Source organism: Myiozetetes cayanensis, unplaced genomic scaffold (genome assembly GCF_022539395.1).
Source record: "Myiozetetes cayanensis isolate MyiCay16 unplaced genomic scaffold, myiCay2020 scf31, whole genome shotgun sequence".
NCBI lineage: Eukaryota > Metazoa > Chordata > Aves > Passeriformes > Tyrannidae > Myiozetetes > Myiozetetes cayanensis.
The window spans coordinates 3,072,865-3,091,308 of record NW_026087533.1 but is presented as its reverse complement, the minus strand read 5'-3'; the positions used below and the strand labels follow the sequence as shown (position 1 = coordinate 3,091,308).

Here is an 18,444-nt window from a genome sequence, read left to right as displayed (position 1 = left end):
GGGATTTATGTGGGGATCCAGCCTGTGCCAGGGTGGAGGGCTGCCTGCACCCCTCCCCAGAGAGCCTGGCAAGGGACACAAACTGCACGCAGGGGGCTGTGGCCCTGAGAGGAACAGGCACAAGGTGCTCAGTCTGGTGGCAGAGCACACACAGCAGCCACACAGCCACCTGGCACAGCATCTCCCAGGGCTCACAGTGCCCACCCTGCCCCGGCACTGTGTGCCAGGGGGGTCCTACATGTCCCCCCAGCTCCCAGCTGGCTCAAGCCAGTGCTGTGGCCATGAACAGCCCCCTGACTTACCCTCTCTCCAGATAAAGTTGCTGGTGGGACGACCCCAAGATTTGGCAGCTGTCACACCAAGCCACAAACCTCAGTGAGCTCTGGGAGAGGGAGGTGACCCCCAGCACAGTGTCTGAGCCCCCCAGCACCCTGTCTGAAACCCAGCCCAGATCACTGAGGCAGCCACCTGCAAGAGAGCACTTCAGGCTCCCTGGGGCACCCTGACCCCCAGATCGAGGGGTTCTCGATGGGGTCCGTCACTGGGGGAACACTCTGTGCAAACCAGGGGTGCAGGGAAGCCCCCCCCCTCCAAATCAGAACCTTCCTGCATGGAAATACCCCCCACCCAGCTCCACCAAGCCCCAGCCTGCACATCCCCCAGCCCTCCCTCCCCCCACCACAGGGGACAGGGATATTTTTGGGTGTCCCCCAATGCAGTTTCCGGTGTTGGGCTGAGGTCCCAAGCGGAGGTGAAGGTGGGGTGGGGGCTCTGGTCATGCTCCATCCCAGAACTGCTGCATTCTGACTCTGCCACCCTGTTCCCTTACACAGGTGGGATGGAGAGGGGTCCCTTCCCCATCTCTCCAGAGCTTTCCTCCTCCTCCTCCTCCTGCTCCTCCTCCTCCTTGTCCTGTGGTTAACCCTCACAGGGTGACCTCTTTCCTCTGTGACAGTAAATCAGGTCCCAGTGTTTCCTGTTCTCACAGGGAGGCTGGGGCTGGTGGAGGTCCTGTGTCCCCACCAGGATGGGGACCTACCCCCCAGACTGATGTCACCCTCGCCTTGTCACCTCCTGACTCATCCTGGGAGCACAGCTCAGACCTGGGGGCTCTGGGACTTGCTGAGGGGGGATTCAGCCCTGTCAATGTCCCTGGGAGGGGACAGGGGACAGCAGGGACAGGGACTGCTCATCACCCTGGCATTGGGGTTGCTTGGCAAAGACCCCAAGGAGGGGACACAGCCCTGAGCCCCCCACTCTGCTGACTGTGTCTCCCACCCAGAGGCAGAAGAAGGGACCAGTCATGACGATCCACCCTTAGGGGTAAGGAAGCCCGTTTTGATGCAAAGCCCGTTTTAGTAATTCATATATTCTGCATTAGGTGGGATAAGGCAGCACTTGGAAAAAAAAAAAGTGTATAAGAGGAAGGTGTTTCTGTCTTAAACTGATTTTTCTGCTTGGAGATCTTGGTGATATTACAGTTACCAGGAGCCCTTGTTGTTTGCAGGACCAAAGGGCCTGTGACTGACCCACTCTTTACCCTCTGTGCAGGGTATTTGGGATCTCGAGGCTGATTTCAACCTGTCTGAATGTATTAATACATAAAATAAAGCAGCCAGTGCTTTAACCATCGAGTTAACACCAAACTTGGAAGGAAGCCTGGTTGACCCCAAGTTGCAGGGTCCCCATCCAGCCTGCATCCCTCCACCCCACGCGCTGCTGGAGGTGTTTTTGGGGCCCCTCCTGCACCTCCCATCCCCTGTAGCGCCCGGCGTTGCTCCATCTGCCCTGCCGGGACATGTTCTCCCCGCCAAGCACCCCGAGGGTGCCCGTCCCCCACCGCCAGGCACCACATGATGCCGGTTCCTTCCCTCCTCCGGGGAGGGTCCGCACTTCTGCATTGGCTCCGGCGGGTTTCGCTGCCGCCGGCTCCGGCTTAAAGCCGAAAAGCCGGCGCCGGGCAAGCCGGGAAGGTGAGGATGGGTTTTCTCCGCTGGCTCGTGGCCTCTGCGCTCTGCATCTTCATCTGGGGTGAGCCTGGATCCCTCCCTACCCCCCCACCCCATCCCATGGCACTGTCCCAGCTGGGGACACCCCGGGGGTGGGAGGGAGATGGGGGCATCCCAACGTGTCTCGCCCCCCCTGCTGCACTGCAGGGCAGGCTGGAGATTAGGGAAGTGGTTTCGTTGCTCGTTGGGTCCTAAAGTTTGCGGTTCCTCCGAGGCAGAGTTGGGGTGGGGTGGCAAAGAGGGGAGGACGTGCCTTGAGGGCTTGGTGAGGGTGAGGGGGAAACGTTTGGCTTTAACCCAAGGTGTTTAATCCAAACAGGTAGAGGGGAGGGGACAGGAGGGAACAGGAGGGTCAGGGGGACTGTGGCCTGTGGGACCCCCTTTCTGGGTGTAAATAGGGTGGTGGGGTCGCTGGACTCACTGCTACCCCCACCCTGGGCACTCTCTGTGGGTGCTCGGGCACAGGGTGTGCTGGGCACCCATGGGACAGCCTGGGGTGCAGTGGGGGGCTGTCTGGCCCTGCCTCCCCCAGGTTTGGGGTTCAGGGTTGGTGCTGGGGCAGGTGCTGCTGGTTGCTCCCGGCTGGAGGAAGATGCTGACGGAGGGAAGGGCCTGTTCCCAGTGGCGGGTGTGTTGGCGTGGCTTGGGGTTGCACAAGCTGGGAGCCCTCAGGCAGCTTGGGGAGGTCACTGGGAGATGCCAGGTGGGACCAGTTGGCTCCCTGGCACCCCTCAACCGTGCCCTGTGTGTTGGAGACAGCTTGGCCGTGTCCCCCCCTCGGAAACATCACCCAACACCATGACCACCTGCGCTGGGGTGACACCAGGGCATCGCCCCAACAGTCATCCCAGGAATGGGGGTTCCCTGGGGGTGCAACAGCACAGGGCTTGCTCCAGTGTCACAGCAGGTTGTGGCATGGTGGTGACCCTGGATCTGGCCCCGGGAAGGTGTCAGTGCCTTGGTGTCCCTCGGATGTGCCACTGGTGGGCTCGGAGAGTTCTTTTGGCCAAACAGGGGTCCCTAGGTTGCAGGGAAGGAGAACACTGGCTCAGGACACCTCCTGTCCCCCACTCAGCTTGTTGGGACACACACAGCCCCCCTCACCCCTGCCTCTCTCTGCCTTTCAGGACAGGACTATGTGTTCTCCCGCCCTCCCCCTCAGTTCGGCTCCATCTACCACGTCCGAGGTAAAGGGACCCCTCAACCCCCTTTGCTGGGCTTTCCACAGCTGAGTGCCTCTCCCTGTCCTGTCACCCATGGGCACAGCGGCTTGGTGGGCTGTGGGTGTCTGGAGGGCCCAGGGAGGGATATCGGGGTGCTGAGGCTTTGGGGCTGACCTGCCTGGGGGGGCTCACAGGGCTCATCAAGCTGCCCTACGCCGAGATCGAGGAGCCCTTCGAGGCCTGGTACAACCTGACGGGGAACAAGAGCCGGATCCAGTATTATGGAGGTAAGAGGTGGGCACCCACCCGCTCCAGCTGTGCCCACTCTGCGCTGGCAGGACCACCCTGCCTCAGTTTCCCGTCCCCACGGGCACAGGGCAGGTGATAACCTACCAGCTGGCGGCGGTGAAGCCCTACGGGATGAGGTACAAGATCACGCCGGAGACCACCGAGAAGGAGGTGAACGCCAGGAAATGCTTCCAGCTGCCCGGCTCCGAGGAGGACGTGGTGAAGGCTCAGAGCGTCTTCCCCAACATGAAAGGCTTTAAGGTGGGAAACGCCAGGGCCTGGATCCGACCTGTGCAGGCTGTGGGAAGGGGTGTTCCTCTCCATCTGAGGGGTGCAGGGTGCTGGGACAGGCCAGGACATGTCCCCCTCCCCCCCACACCCCAGGGCGCAGGGAGGGTCAATTCCCCACCTGGATTGGGGCCGGACCGCCGGCTCCTTTCCCAACTCCAGCAGCCGTGTCGGGACGTGCCACATCCCACACAAACGCCGGCGTTTGGGCACGGTTTGGGCAAGTCCCTGCAGGGCGGCTCAGCTCCCGCTGGCCCCAGACCCTGGCAGGGCTGGGCACAGCACGTGAGTGGTGGGGACATCAGGCTGTCACCCAGCTGGGCCCTGCCCGCAGGGAGAGAGCTCGGAAACACGCAGGAAAAACCTAGAAGCTCCTTAGCCTTTGGAAGCCAGACCTTCCTCTGTGGGTGCACACAGAGTGTTGTGAGTGGTGGGGTGTCCCCAGGGCGCCGCTGGGCCAGCCAGGGGGATCTGCCCTGTGTGGCACTCCAAATCCTTGCCCCAGTTTCCATCCCAAGGATGTGCTTATGGCCATGTAGCCTCTGGATCCAGCCCGTGTGTGTGCTGGGAGCACTGGGCTGTGCAAAGGGGCTGGGTGGGGAGGGAGGGGGTGCCTCGTGGGGTTGGGGAGCCCTCCCTGACGCCGTGTCCCCCCCCAGTTCCTGCGGGAGGAGTACTACCAGGGCCGGTACTGCGCCGTGTGGCAGAACAGCACCCGCTGGGCGCAGAAGAAGAACGTCTACACCCTGTGGGTCACCAACTCCAGCTGCGGGGTGGCCCCCGTGCACTACGAGATGCGGGGCTACAACAGCCTGCTGGGCTCCCACTACGACAAGTACGAGATCGACTACACCGACTTCGACAACAGCTACCCCCCCTCCGTGTTCGACCTGCCCGTCAACGGTGAGACAGGGACGGACCCCCTGCCCTGCCCTGCCCTGCCCTGCCCTGCCCTGCCCGCGGGGCATGGGCTGACCATGTCCCCTCCCCGTCCCCAGCAAGCAAGTGCGGGGTGCTGCCCGGCAGCGCGGCGGAGCACCGGGTGCTGGCAAACCCCATGGAGGACCTGGTGGGGCAGCACCAGCCCTGGGCACACCAGGCTTTCCACGAGTACCGGCGGCGGATGGGGCGGCGGTACAGCTCGGTGCGGGAGCTGGAGCACAGGCAGAGCGTCTTCGTGCACAACATGAGGTACAGGCAGGCCAGGAGGGAGGTGATGGCTCTCTGGGGGTGCCCTCGCCCCGAGGAGGAGGTGGCAGTGCCAGCTGGTGCTGTCCCCACCGTGCCCCAGGTTCGTGCACTCCCGGAACCGCGCCGCGCTCTCCTACACGCTGGCCCTCAACCACCTGGCCGACCGCACGCCCCACGAGCTGGCAGCCCTGCGGGGCCGCCGGCGCAGCGGGGACCCCAACAACGGGCAGCCCTTCCCCGCCCACCTCTACACTGGCCTCATCCTGCCCGAGAGCCTCGACTGGCGCATGTACGGTACGTGTGTGAGGCCGGGGGGACCCAGCCCGGTCCAACCGAGATGCCCCTGCTGTCCCTGCACTGAGGAGCCTGTGGGGCTTTGCTGCCTCTGGGGCTCCACATCTGCCTGTGGTCCCTGCTCTGCTCGGCAGCTGGATCAAAGCTGGGTTTAAGCCGGGCTCTGTGAGGGTGCTGGGGCGCTGGGATGGGCTGCACAGAGGTGCCTCATTCCTGGAAGTGTCCAAGGCCAGGTTGGATTGGGGTCAGAACAACCTGGTCTAGTGGACGGTGTCCCTGCCTGTGGCAGGGGGTAGAACAGGATGAGCTTTAAGGTCCCTTCCAGCCAAATCCATTCTGGGATTCTGTGATTAAAGGCAGCTGGGTCAGCACTTGGCCCTCATTCAGTCTGGTGCTCCAGGGACAGATATGACATCTGAAGCCACATCTGGCTTCCCCCATGCCCCATTAGCTGGGAGTGACACCCCCAGCCCTTGCCCCGGCCCAAGGACAGCGATCCCAGCCTTGCTGGTGCATTCCCCACATTTCCTGATTAACACCAAGCCCTGGCTGTGCTGCCTCTGGAACTCACCTCCTGCCTCAGTTTCCCTCCCACCTGCCCCCATCCCTCTGTGCTGACCCAGTTTCTCACCCTCACCCTGCTGTCCCCAGGTGCCGTCACCCCCGTGAAGGACCAGGCCGTCTGCGGGTCCTGCTGGAGCTTCGCCACCACGGGTGCCATGGAGGGTGCCCTGTTCCTCAAGGTGGGAGCGGGGCTGTGCCCCACCGGGGTGGACGGGGTGCCAGGAGGGTGCCTGTCCCCATCCCTGCAGCGTGTGCCCCCCACAGACCGGCGTGCTGACCCCCCTGTCCCAACAAGTCCTCATCGACTGCTCCTGGGGCTTCGGGAACTACGCCTGTGACGGGGGAGAGGAGTGGAGAGCCTATGAGTGGATCAAGAAACACGGTGGCATCGCCAGCACCGAGTCCTACGGCACCTACAAGGGGCAGGTAAGAGTGGCCCCATGTCCCTGACAGAGTCCCCAGAGTCTTGGGGCTTTAAAGCCACTGTGGGACCCACCTCGATGGGCCAAAGGGACTAGCAGGCTCTGGAGGTGTGGATGTCACCTCATCCCCAAGGCAGCAGGCTCCTGAGGTTCAAAGCACTGTCCAAAGCCAAGCCCCAGGGCTCAGCTGGGCAGTTTCATCACTGTGTGCCTCAGTTTCTCTTCTTGCAAAACAGGGACAAGGCTCCTCCACCCATGGGTGGTGCCGTGGGTCACTCTGTACCCTGGGGAGCAGGGATGGAGCAAAGCTGCCTGGGGACAGGGACGTGGCTGCAAGACACAGGCAACAGCCCCCCCTGGGCCTTTTGGGGTGCAGAGCTGGGAAAACATCCCCACCACCCCTGGCTTGGGAGGACAGCAGGAATGTTGCCACAGCCCAAACCCCAGATCACTGGGAAGAGCTCCACGGGGAGCAGGCAGGGTGGGCAGGGGGTTTGGGGGGGTACAAGGGCGTCCTGCTGACACTCTGTGTGTCCCCCTGGGCGTGTAGAACGGCCTGTGCCACTACAACCAGTCGGAGATGCTGGCCAAGATCACGGGCTACGTCAACGTCACCTCGGGCAACATCACGGCCGTCAAAGCCGCCATCTACAAGCACGGCCCCGTGGCCGTGAGCATCGACGCCTCCCACAAGAGCTTCTCCTTCTACTCCAACGGCATCTACTACGAGCCCAAGTGCGGTGAGTCGGGGGGCACGCGGGGCACGGGAGGGCTGGGTGCTCTCCAGATTGGGATGTTCGCTGTGCAGGGATCCTCTCTGGTCAGGGATGGTCACCAGGCAGGAATGGTGTCTGGATAGGATAGGGATGCTCTTAGGTCAGGGGTGCTCTCAGGTCAAGGTTGCTCCCCAGACAGGGATGCTCTCTGAGCAGGAATGCTCTCCAAATGATCCCTCTCCCACGTCATTCCCTGCAGACAACACACCGGGATCGCTGGACCACGCGGTGCTGGCCGTGGGCTACGGGGTCCTGCAGGGAGAGACCTACTGGCTCATCAAGAACTCCTGGTCCACCTACTGGGGCAACGACGGCTACATCCTCATGGCCATGAAGGACAACAACTGCGGCGTGGCCACCGAGGCCACCTACCCCATCCTGGCCTGAGCCACCCCGGCTCTGCAGGGACAGCCCTCGGTGACACTCTGGGCACCCAGCCCTGGATCAGCCCCTTCGGTGGAGCCCCCACGCAGCAGGAAGCAGGGGATGGTGGACACGGGGCAGGACGGGGACCTGGCAGTGGGTTTGCCAATAAAGACACTGGAAAAATACTGGATGGCTTCTGCAGGAGGGATTCAGCTGCTGCCCACCCAGCTGTGCCCCCTGTGTGCAGACCCCAGCGATACATCCTGTCCTCAGGCTGGTTTTTCTTGGTGCTGTGGGACCTCAGGGCCCCCCAGGGAGGGGACCATCCTGCCTGGCAGAGCCAGCTGGCTCTCACAGCCCGGCCCAGACACCCGGGGCGAGGGGAGCGGCTTTTGCAGCTCTGTCTCTGAGGTGGAGCACAAACAACCCCAGGGATTTCTGCTGAGATGAGAAATTCCTGGCGTGGGGTGTTGGGGAGGGGGGGAAAGGCATCCACCCTCTGCCCCACTGCCCTGGTCCCTGTTGTGGCTGCGGGTGGGGACGTCACCGGGGTGTTTGCCAATGTCACCCTTCACCCCCTGGGGCTGCTCCCCCATTACCCCATGGCCATGGCTCTGCTGGGAGCTCCTAGTCTGGGATCAAGCCATCCTGCAGAGCAGGATCAGTGCTAAATTCAGATACTAAAACAGGGTGGGAAGTTTCTCCCTGCCTTCACCCTGGTGGTCTCCCACTTTTGCTGGCACATCCTCGGGGCAGGATGCACATCTGCAGTGGTAGGCTGTGATGGTTTTTCGGGCTTTTCATGGATTTCAGGTTTTTCCCAGATTTTTCAGGCCAGATCATTAAATTTCCTAGGCTTTTCTCCAGTATAACCTGAGTATCTCCTGAATATTCCTAAATATCCTGAATATTCTCCAGTATAACCCGAATATCCCTCCCAGAGAAACACTAGATAATTAAAAAAAACAAAACAAAAAACATGGTGAAAAAACAAACAAAACAAAACAAAACAATAACTTGCACTTAGATAACATTTTGGAAGACCTGCTTGAGTCAGGCCTGGTATCACAACTCCAAAAGCTGTTCATCACTATCCAGGAATGATCGGGATGCATCATCCCAGCCAGTCGTGTGGAGGGTCAGTCCTCAGGCGCTTCATCTCTTGTTCTGCCTTCAGCACTCACAACCTCCACGGGTCCCTGGGGAGGTGCTGCAGCCCCGGGGGGCATCAGCCCAGCCCTGCACCCCAGGGTGCAGCTGAATCCAGCCCAGCAAGACCCCGCCAATCCCACAGCGAGCCCTTATCAGCCTTGTTTGGGGCTGGTTGTCACCTTGGGCCGGGGGCCAGCTGGACACGCGGCAAGTGGGAGGGGTGAAGGCCACCCCGCCGCGGTGACAGCGCCGCGTTCCTCCCAGGGGCTGTTTTTCCATGTTGCTTCCGACGTTTCATCTGCATTTCCCCCGCTTTTCCCAGTGAATCCCCCTCTAATTGCAGTCCTGGTGTATCCCCGGTGATGCATCCGTAAGGATGCACAGGGTACAAACAGCCCCCACCAACCCATCTTCCTGTCTCCCCTTTGGTGGGGACACCCCAGCTCCTGTCCCACCCCAGAGGGGCTCTGGGGTGCCTGGGTGGGTGTCACTGCCCCCCGTTGCCCCCCGGTTGCTGCAGATGCTCCCCCTGCTCGCACCCATCCCCAAGCCCCCAATCCATGGAGCACCCACAGGGCTCTGGGTCCCACCCTGATCCCCCCCTCCCCAAGCCCCCCAAGCACACGGCATCAGCACCCACCCTGCTGTGGGACAGGGGGGCAAGACAAAGCCCCGCCTTCCCCTTGGTCTCCTCGCGGCCCGGGGAAGGGGGGGCTGTGCCCGTTGGCTGCCCGCAGCTCCCTGCCCTCCCACCGGTGGTATTTAAGCGCTCGTGGGTGCAGGCCAGCAGCGTGGGCAGGATGGAGGGGCTGCTGGTGCTGCTGGGGGCTACTGTGCTGCTGGGTGAGCCCCCCCCCGGCTGGGCTCGGGGTGGGGAGGGGTCGGTGCTGTGCCCTCATCATGGGGTGATGCCATCGTGCCCCTTGCCCCAGGCACTGAGGTGGTCCTGGGCCACTGAGGGTCTCTGTCCTGGGAAGGGGCTGCTCTGTCCACGTCCCCATTCCTGGAGCTGTGGCAGGGCAGTGGGCAGTGTTCCATAGGGGGGGGGTGTATTTGGGGTGTGCATGGGGGGCTTTGGGGTGCCCCTGAGCTGGTCACACCCCCAGGGAGGTTGGGGATGTGTTGTGGGGACTCTGGGTCAGCCAGAGGGCTGGTGGAGGAGCTGGGACCCCTGGCTTGGGGACTCCCAGTGTCTGCCCTGCCTTGTCACCAGCACAGGCTCCCCTGGGTCTGTCCCCCTCTCCTGGGGGGCAGCAAGCCAAGGACCAGCACTGCTGCCAGCTCTTGAGGTGGGGAGATGGGAAATCTCCTGTTGTTCCTGTTTTTCTTGTAGGAGCAGAGTGCAGAAGTCCTCTGGAGACACCCACATTTGGGGACATCTACCATGTCACAGGTACTGCTCAGGGACAGGGTGCCCAGCCCAGGGGGTTCCTGCACCTCCAGCCACTGGCTCCCACCTGACATGCCTGAGCAAGGAGGCTCCAATTCCCCCAGGAATCCTGGAGCTGGGGTGCTCAGTGCCATGGGGAGCTGCTGGAGGTGACCAGGGGGTGATGCTGCAGATCCCCAGGGTGCTCCAGAGGGTCAGGGAAGAGGAACAGGGGATGCCTCTGGGGCTCACTCCCCCCACAGCCCCCCAGTCCAGCCTCTCTGTGCCCACAGGAGTCATCAGCCTGCCCTATGCAGAGATCAGGGAGCCTTTTGAAGCCTGGTACAACCTCACAGGGGGGAAGAGCCGCATCGAGTACTACGGTGGTGGGTGCAGAAGGGAGTCTGACCCCTCAGCATCCCTTTCCCACTGCCCCAGCACCTCTGGAGAAAACACCAGGAAAGCCCTGAGAGGCATCACCGTGCCAGGCCTGACATTCCCTGTCCCCAGGCCAAGTGGTCACCTACCAGTTCGGCTCCATGGAGCCCTTCGGCGCCAGCTTCAAGGTGACCCCGGAGACCACGGAGACGGAGCTCAACGTCCGCAAGTGCTTCCGCATTGACGGCACCATGGGGGCCCTCATCGCCCCCCAGAGCGTCTTCCCCAGCCTGGAGAACTTCAGGGTGAGGCCGGGAATGGCGCTCCAGGATGTGGGATGGGGCAGGCAAAGGGCGCACTGCACGGGTAAGGGGTGTCTGGTGGGTGCCTCCCCATGAGGTGGGAATTGGTGGATACACGGCTGGGTGCAGCCACGGGTGATGGATTGGGGGGGCTGCATTTGATGTGGCAGGATGCAGGGTAGGGGTGGCATCGCTGTGGGGTGCCCCAGCTCGTGCTGGGGTGGCACCCCGGTCCGTGCCGTGTGTCCCCAGCGCGTGCGCCAGGAGCGGTTCCGAGGGCAGCGCTGCGCCGTGTGGCAGAACGTGTCCTACTGGGGGCACAAGAAGAACGTGTACACGCTGCGGGTGGGCAGCTCTGCCCGCGGCCCCGTGCCCCTGCACTACGAGGTGAGGGGCTTCAACAGCCTGCTGGGCTCCCACTACGACAAGTACGAGATCGACTATTCCTCCTTCAGCCACCACTTCCCGCCCGGCGTCTTCCAGCTCCCCGAGGGTGAGTGTGCCTGGGCACCCAGGGCCTGTGCTGACACCGAAACACCTTTAAATTTGGGCTTTTGGAAGGGGTTTAGATTAGGAAGAAATTGTTCCCTGTGAGGGTGGGGAGGCCCTGGCACAGGTTGCCCAGAGAAGCTGTGGCTGCCCCATCCCTGGAAGTGTCCAAGGCCAGGCTGGATGGGGCTTGGAGCCACCTGGGTTGGTGGAAGGTGTCCCTGCCCATGGCAGGGGGTGGAACGAGATGGGCTTTAGGGTCCCTTCCAACCCAAACCATGGTCCAGGAGAGCCCATCCCAGCTCAGGAGGCACCAGCACCGCCCGTGTCTCGTGGCAGGGGTGCAGTGTGAGCAGTGGCCCACGGGCAGCCCCGAGCACCTCCTCGTGGCCAACCCCATGCAGGAGTTCGTGGGGAGGGGGCCGGACACGGACCACGTCCACCACCGCCTCTTCCACCGCTACAAGGAGCAGTTTGGGAAGAGCTACGGCAGCGAGGAGGAGCACGAGCACCGCAGGCACACCTTCATCCACAACATGAGGTACGGGAGGGCAGGGGGGCTGGGGGGCCAGGGGTGGGGCACACCACTCCCCTCTCATAGATATGTGGTACAGGATGTTAGGGGACAGGCTGGGGGGTCAGGAACGGGATCTCCACTCGCCTCTTGGCAGACACGAGGTACAGGATGCCAGAGGATGTGCTGAGAGGGGGGGGATCAGGGATGGGGTTCCCCACTCCCCTCTCGCAGCCCCCCCCTGCCGTGCCCCAGGTTCGTGCACTCCCGGAACCGCGCCGCGCTCTCCTACACGCTGGCCCTCAACCACCTGGCCGACCGCACGCCCCACGAGCTGGCAGCCCTGCGGGGCCGCCGGCGCAGCGGGGACCCCAACAACGGGCAGCCCTTCCCCGCCCACCTCTACACCGGCCTCATCCTGCCCGAGAGCCTCGACTGGCGGCTCTACGGTGAGGAGGGGGCTGGTGACACCAGAGCTGTGCACGCTGGGGTCTGTGTGGGGACACCCAGCAGCCTGTCACCTGTGTCCCCCACCCCCGCTGTCCCCAGGTGCTGTCACTCCTGTGAAGGACCAGGCCGTCTGCGGGTCCTGCTGGAGCTTCGCCACCACGGGTGCCATGGAGGGTGCCCTGTTCCTCAAGGTGGGAGTGGGGCTGTGCCCCACTGGGGTGGACGGGGTGCCAGGAGGGTGCCTGTCCCCATCCCTGCAGCGTGTGCCCCCCACAGACCGGCGTGCTGACCCCCCTGTCCCAACAAGTCCTCATCGACTGCTCCTGGGGCTTCGGGAACTACGCCTGTGATGGGGGAGAGGAGTGGAGAGCCTATGAGTGGATCAAGAAACACGGTGGCATCGCCAGCACCGAGTCCTACGGGCCCTACCTAGGGCAGGTGAGGGTGGCAGCGCCACTCAGAGTGGGTGCAGTGCCACCCCCTCCCCAATCCTTCCCTCCAGGTTCTCCCAAACCAGCCATCAGCCCTTCGGCTCCACTTTGGATGCTTCACCCGAGTTTCCCCGCTCCCTCCCACCTCCCCACCATCCCATCCTGCCCCAGGACCCTCAGCTTTTCCCCCTCCCTCTCCAGAATGGCTACTGTCACTGTAACCAGTCGGAGCTGGTGGCCCCCCTGGCCGGCTACGCCCGGGTGGCACCGGGCAGTGCCGAGGCCCTGAAGGCTGCGCTGGTCAAGCACGGCCCCGTGGCCGTCAACATCGACGCCTCACACAAGTCCTTCGCCTTCTACGCCAACGGTGTCTACGAGGAGCCCCTCTGTGGTGAGTCCCGGCCCCTGGAGGCTCCGTACCCTGCTCACTGGCACTGGGATAAGCAGCAATACTCGTGGGGTGGGATTTAGCTCCACGAAGGGGACTGAGCTGGCTTTGTTTTCTCCTCTCCTCCGTCCAGGGAACGAGACGCGGGCGCTGGACCACGCGGTGCTGGCCGTGGGCTACGGGGTCCTGCACGGCAAGGCCTACTGGCTCGTCAAGAACTCCTGGTCCACCTACTGGGGCAACGACGGCTACATCCTCATGGCCATGAAGGACAACAACTGCGCCGTGGCCACCGCCGCCTCCTTCCCCATCCTGGCCTGACGTCCCCTCCCCGGGCGGCTCCAGAAGGATGCAGAGCTGGCAGAGGGATGTGGGGCACCAGGAGGGGACTGTGGGGCAGCTCAGCTGGGAGGTCAGAGGATGCTCCCAGCCCTCTGGAGAGGGATTTGAGGATTCTGGCAATAAAAAGCTGCAGAAGTGATTCTGTGTCGTGCTGGGGTGTTTTCAACCGGCCTCAACCCACCTGCCATCAGCCACAGCCCTTTTCTGTGACCGACTCTGCAGCCTCCAGCAGGCAGCCCAGAGCTCCCAGTGAGACCTTCCCAGTTTGCCTCCCCAGTCTGAGCGCAGTCAGCAGCTGGGAAAGGGAGCCTAGGAGAGGGGGGAAAATCACCCCTGGCTTGTATCTGCATCTGCACAGGCTGTGCCTTCCCCCAGAATGAGGGTTTGGTAGTTAAGGAGTGCCGTCCCCCGTGGCCACATCCCAATTTTGCACAGCAAACAGCCGGCAGCACCCAGGGAGCTGCACTCCCATCCCGGCAATGTGACTGCTCCCCACAGAGTGGGGGCAGGCCAAACACATCCCCTTGTTTTCTTTCACTTGTTCACCTGCTTATATGACACTCTGCTGATTGCTAAAGGGGTCTTTAATCATTCCCAGCAGGGGAGGCTGACCGGAATTCACGCCTGGGAGAGGAATGATCCCCGCACAGGACTAATGTGGTTTATTCCGTGGGAGTCCAGGTCTCCGGATCTTTGATTCTCTTGACTGCAGTCAATAAAACATGCTTTGACTTTCAGGGGACCGTGACTTTCAGGCTCCCTTTGGAGAGGTGATGTCCTGAATTCGCTGCTGAACACGCAAGTGGCTTTGAGAGCTGGAGGTTTTGCACCCCCAAGGAAGCACTTGCTGAAATTCTGTGTTTGTGGCAGGAGGGATATTGCAGTTCCAAGCGTGGGTAGTTCAGGATGGCTGGGAACTTTAAAAAAAAAAAAAAAAAAAAAAAAAAAAAAAAAAGAGCCATTTATGATATTTGAAAAAGGAGAAAACAAGAAAGGACATACCTGGAGGGAGGTTTGCAGAGCCAGCCGTGGGTTCTGGCTCCCAGCCCGGCTGAGCTGTGACCTCCAGACTTCCCTGGGCACCCAAACCTCGGAGTGGCTCCAGGTTTTGCAGAGCACAGCAAAGCACAGCCACTCCAAACCCTGCTGCTGATTGGAAGCAAAGCTGGCCCGAAGGTCTGCATTTAAGGTTGCTTTTGGAAGAGGCACCTTGCCTGAAGAGCAGCAGGAAACTCCCCAGATTTGATGCTTTGATGGGGAAACATCAGCTGAGGTGGGTGCTTTAGGGGAGCAAGCACTGCCCAGACAGTGAAAGGTGAGAGGATTTGGCACCCACCTCCCACACACACCCTTGAGACCCCCAACTTCTCCTTCGTCTGCAGGGTGAAGTCATTCCAGCTGTCTCCTGAGGTCAGGGCTGGTGGTGGCACTGGAAGCTTCCCTGTCCTCTACTCATGGTCTCTGCCACCTTCAAGGTCTCCTCCTTGTCCAGATGCCCCTTTTTGGCACCTGCCAACTAAAAGCTTGGTGCTCTGGTGCTTAAACTGGGCACAGCTGGTGTCTGCCTGCACACCAATCCCTCTGGACAGAGCCCAAGCTGGTGGTGGCTCGTGCTGGAGGTGGGAGCCTGTCTGGCCACCTCACAGGCTCTCCCGAGCCTCCAAACAGCTCGCTCGTCCTGCCTGATGCTCTCCTGGGAATTGATTCATGAAGATGCTCAGCAAAGGGTTGTCAGTCGTGGTGAGCTGTGGCTTCAACTCAGCAATGTCCCTGCCTGTGATGGGATGGAGTCCATGTTAAAGAGGACACTGTGCTCTCTGTCGGGGTGGTGGGGGGTGTGGGACAGGGCTGAGATGTCTCATTCTTCACGAAAAGGGTGGTCAGGCACTGGAAGGGGTGGAATCCCCATCCCTGGAGGTGCTTAAGGAAAGACTGGACGTGGTTCTCAGTGCTCTGGGCTGGGGGACAAGGTGGGGATGGGGCACAGGGTGGGCTCGATGATCTCAGAGCTCTTTTCCAACCTCAGCGATTCTGTGATTGGAGCCCCCTCGGCACAGTGACACCGGCAAGTCCCCTGCTTCTGGGAGCCTCCAAAATACAGGCACAGGGATGATCCCTTCTCCTCCTGCCCAGCATCAACTCACCCCTGGGACAGGGATGGGAACCTTGAGGCAATCCCAGCTCCATGCTGGGTTCCAACCCCCCCACCCAGCACTGGCCAGGCCGTGGGGAGCGAGCCCGGGCAGGGCTCAGCGCCACAAACCGCTCCCGGGAGGAATCCTGTTCCCAGCGAAACGGCCTCTCTGCGGCTGCAGGGAGCGTCCAGATCTGCGGGATCAATCTGTCCACACATCCAGCAATTCAGGGTGGGCCGGGCTTGCCAAGCTAAATTATCCTCCGAGGGAGGGCGGCTGGGATTTCAGCCGGGTTTGGTTCCTCGCCCTGCCCTCGGCTGTCCTGGATACGGCACTTCCCTCCGGAGGCAGCTGTGCTCCAGCACAGACCTTTGTGCAGCAATGCCAGGTGGCCAGAAAATGTGCTCCAGCCCAAAATCTGGCTGCCTCTCCCCCGCTGGATGAATTATCTGTGAAAACCTCTCACGGCTCGCACAAAACAAGGTAATTATTCAGCAGGCAGGGGACACGCAGAGCCAGAATATGAAATTATTATCTGTTAGTGATTTACAGAGAACCACAGACGGTGTCAGGGAACAAGGGGCTGAATCAAACTTGCCTTGGCAACTTCTTGGCTCCCAAACGCTCCAGACGACCCGAGGGGAGGGGGGGTGGAGGTGTGGATGGAGAGCTCCCAACACCACTCCTACGCCCTCGGGAAGGGGTTCCTGCAGGGCTGGGTGTCCCCAGGACAGAGCAGGTGGTTCACAGAGGGGAAGGGCGTGTTTTACCTAAAACCCTGAGACTTTAGGAGGCAAAGACCACGACCCAGGGGAGCCCACGTCGCTTTTGCTGCCTCACGCAGTAACCAGAGGGGTTTGGGGCACAAAGAAGTGGCCCTGCCGGCGGCAGGGGCGTGGAATGAGATAATCTTCGAGATCCCTTCCAGCCCAAACCGTTCCGTGATGAAATGGTGCATCCAATTAATCTGAGCAGCCTTCCAAGCCCTGCAAAGCTCAGAACTGCTTTGCTGCCAGCGCAGCTCTCCTGGAAAATCACCGAGGCAGCAGCGGCTTCCTAAAGGTTCCTTCTCACACTTCCCTCAGTAGCAGCTTCACAAACGCTCTCCCCTCAGCCAAATGTTTCTCCCTTGGCGCTTGCTCTGGCAGGTCTGCTGTTCACGGGCTCAAACCGAACCATTCCCTCTCCTTTCAGCCCGAGGTATTTTGCCACTCCGCACACCCCTTCTCTTCCCCTCTCCCCACGCCCTGACTTTGAGGCTTTATTTGGTAGGACAAGAGGGAATGGGTTCAAATTAAAAGAGGGCAGGGTTGGGGTGGGTATTCGGGAGGAATTCTTTACTCAGACGGTGGTGGAAAAGGTTGCCCAGAGAAGCTGTGGCTGCCCCTGGATCCCTGGAAGTGTCCAAGGCCAGGTTGGACAGGGCTTGGAGCACCCTGGGCTGGTGGAAGGTGTCCCTGCCCGTGGCAGGGGGGTGGAATGAGATGAGCTTTAAGTTCCCTTCCAACCCAAACCATTCCAGGATTTCCTGTAACAGATCGCGGGCGGTTCCCTCCTCCAGGTGCGCTGTCAAACCCCCAAAACCCGGGCAGCCCCAACCCTCCTCGTCCTCCTCATCCCCCCAAAACCCTCCCTGGGAGCGCGGCAGCCCCTGAGCAGCGAGGCGGGGTTTGTTCCCAGCCACCCCCCGCCTCTGCCAAGCTCTGCCTCCCGCTTCCCACCGACGGGATGTTTCCCAATCAGCGCCCGCCATCCAGCACAATGCGACTAATTTCACGAAATTAAGCATTTCTCCTACACACAGCACATTTGCCCGGTGATTAGAACGAGTCCCCGAGGTAGCCAAGCGCAGCAGAAGCCGGGTTTATTATGCACACCCACGCAGCCAAGCTAAAAACCCAAGACACTCCCCCGGTCCTTCCTGGGAAAGCCTGAGCAGCTCAGATTTCAGCTTCCAATTGCACCAGCCAGGACTGGGAATATTCTGTCATCTGGTGTAGGGGAAAAAAAAAAAAAAAAAAAAGGTAAGGATAGAAGTTTCCCAAAGATTTCAAGGTATCCCTGAATGCCTGAGAGAGGGAAGGGTGCAGGAGCCCAGGGATGTGGGGCAAACAGGGAGCAGATCACACCCCGTGGGTTTATTAACACAACTGTGAGTAGTTACTGCCTTTTGCTCACCCAGTCTTGGCTTTGGAGTGAATTTTTAACTCCAAAATGCTGTAATCCCCTCACTCCTCCGGGCTGTGAGCTCACAGCACCTCCCCTGTGTCACGCTGTGCAAAATGACAATTAGTGGATGAGAAAAATCAGCATTTATTGTGTGTGTGTGCGGCGTGTGACCTGCCCTGGCTGCAGCAACCCGAGCCCAACCCCACTCCAGAAGTGAAACGGGGCCGAATCCCCCCCCGTGCTCCCCCCTGGAGCTGCTCCCAAGCCGCAAACACAGCGAGCTGCAGTTTGCTCCCGCCCTTCCCCACACCAGGCAGCAAATCCACCCGTGGAATCCCAGCCTTGGCTGCGCCTGGGGCTGCTGGATGAGCAGCTGCAGCTGCTGGAGCAAAGGGGGAAGCAAGTTCAGGTGGAGGTTTTCCTCTGCCTGCAGACACCACCTCCTGCCTCATTCTCCCTTCCTCTTCCTCCAATTCTCTTCTCTCAGCCCCTCCAGCCACGGTTTTCCCTCTGCCCTGCCCGTGTCTCCCTCCTCGTGGCTCTGCTCCCCCTAAAGGTGAAGAAACCTCCTCTTCGTCCTCCCCACACTCCCCTGCTCCTTCTGCTTCCCTTCCTTTCTTCCCCCAGCCCTGACCCTCCTTCACCCACATCCACAGAGCCCTTCCCCTCCCTGCAGCAGCTCCTCATCTCCCCAGCCCAGCCCTAACTCAGCTTCCCCTCCTCTTCCAGCCCCAATCCAGCCCTCGTTCCGCCCCCACCACACTCCAGTTCCTGATCTCCCTTTCACCTTGTCCTGGTTTAGCCCTGCCATCCACCCCCCTCCTCCACCCTCCCCTGGGCCCAGCTCAGCCCCTTCACAGAATCCCAGAGGTTGGAAAACACCCCTGAGACCATCGAGTCCAGCCTGTGCCCCGTCCCCACCCTGTCCCCCAGCACTGAGAGGCACATCCAACCATTCCCTGGG

The 18,444-nt window shown here is 61.3% G+C and overlaps 2 protein-coding genes across 2 annotated transcripts; both read left to right on the top strand.

Moving 5' to 3' along the window:
* The first annotated feature begins 1,940 nt into the window (after positions 1 to 1,940).
* LOC126645638 (digestive cysteine proteinase 1-like) lies at positions 1,941 to 7,528 on the top strand. Its single transcript, XM_050326310.1, has 11 exons — positions 1,941 to 2,031; positions 3,137 to 3,196; positions 3,367 to 3,459; positions 3,549 to 3,721; positions 4,408 to 4,651; positions 4,747 to 4,939; positions 5,040 to 5,233; positions 5,885 to 5,976; positions 6,062 to 6,223; positions 6,770 to 6,959; positions 7,195 to 7,528. The coding sequence occupies exons 1-11, from the start codon at positions 1,980 to 1,982 to the stop codon at positions 7,380 to 7,382; spliced, it is 1,641 nt and encodes a 546-aa protein (XP_050182267.1). The 5' UTR covers positions 1,941 to 1,979; the 3' UTR covers positions 7,383 to 7,528.
* A 1,785-nt stretch (positions 7,529 to 9,313) lies between these two features.
* On the top strand, positions 9,314 to 13,155 carry LOC126645639 (digestive cysteine proteinase 1-like). Its single transcript, XM_050326311.1, has 11 exons — positions 9,314 to 9,356; positions 9,847 to 9,906; positions 10,176 to 10,268; positions 10,393 to 10,565; positions 10,815 to 11,055; positions 11,391 to 11,592; positions 11,821 to 12,014; positions 12,115 to 12,206; positions 12,292 to 12,453; positions 12,648 to 12,837; positions 12,968 to 13,155. Exons 1-11 carry the CDS (start codon positions 9,314 to 9,316, stop codon positions 13,153 to 13,155), a joined length of 1,638 nt encoding a protein of 545 aa, XP_050182268.1.
* The last annotated feature ends 5,289 nt before the right edge of the window (positions 13,156 to 18,444 follow it).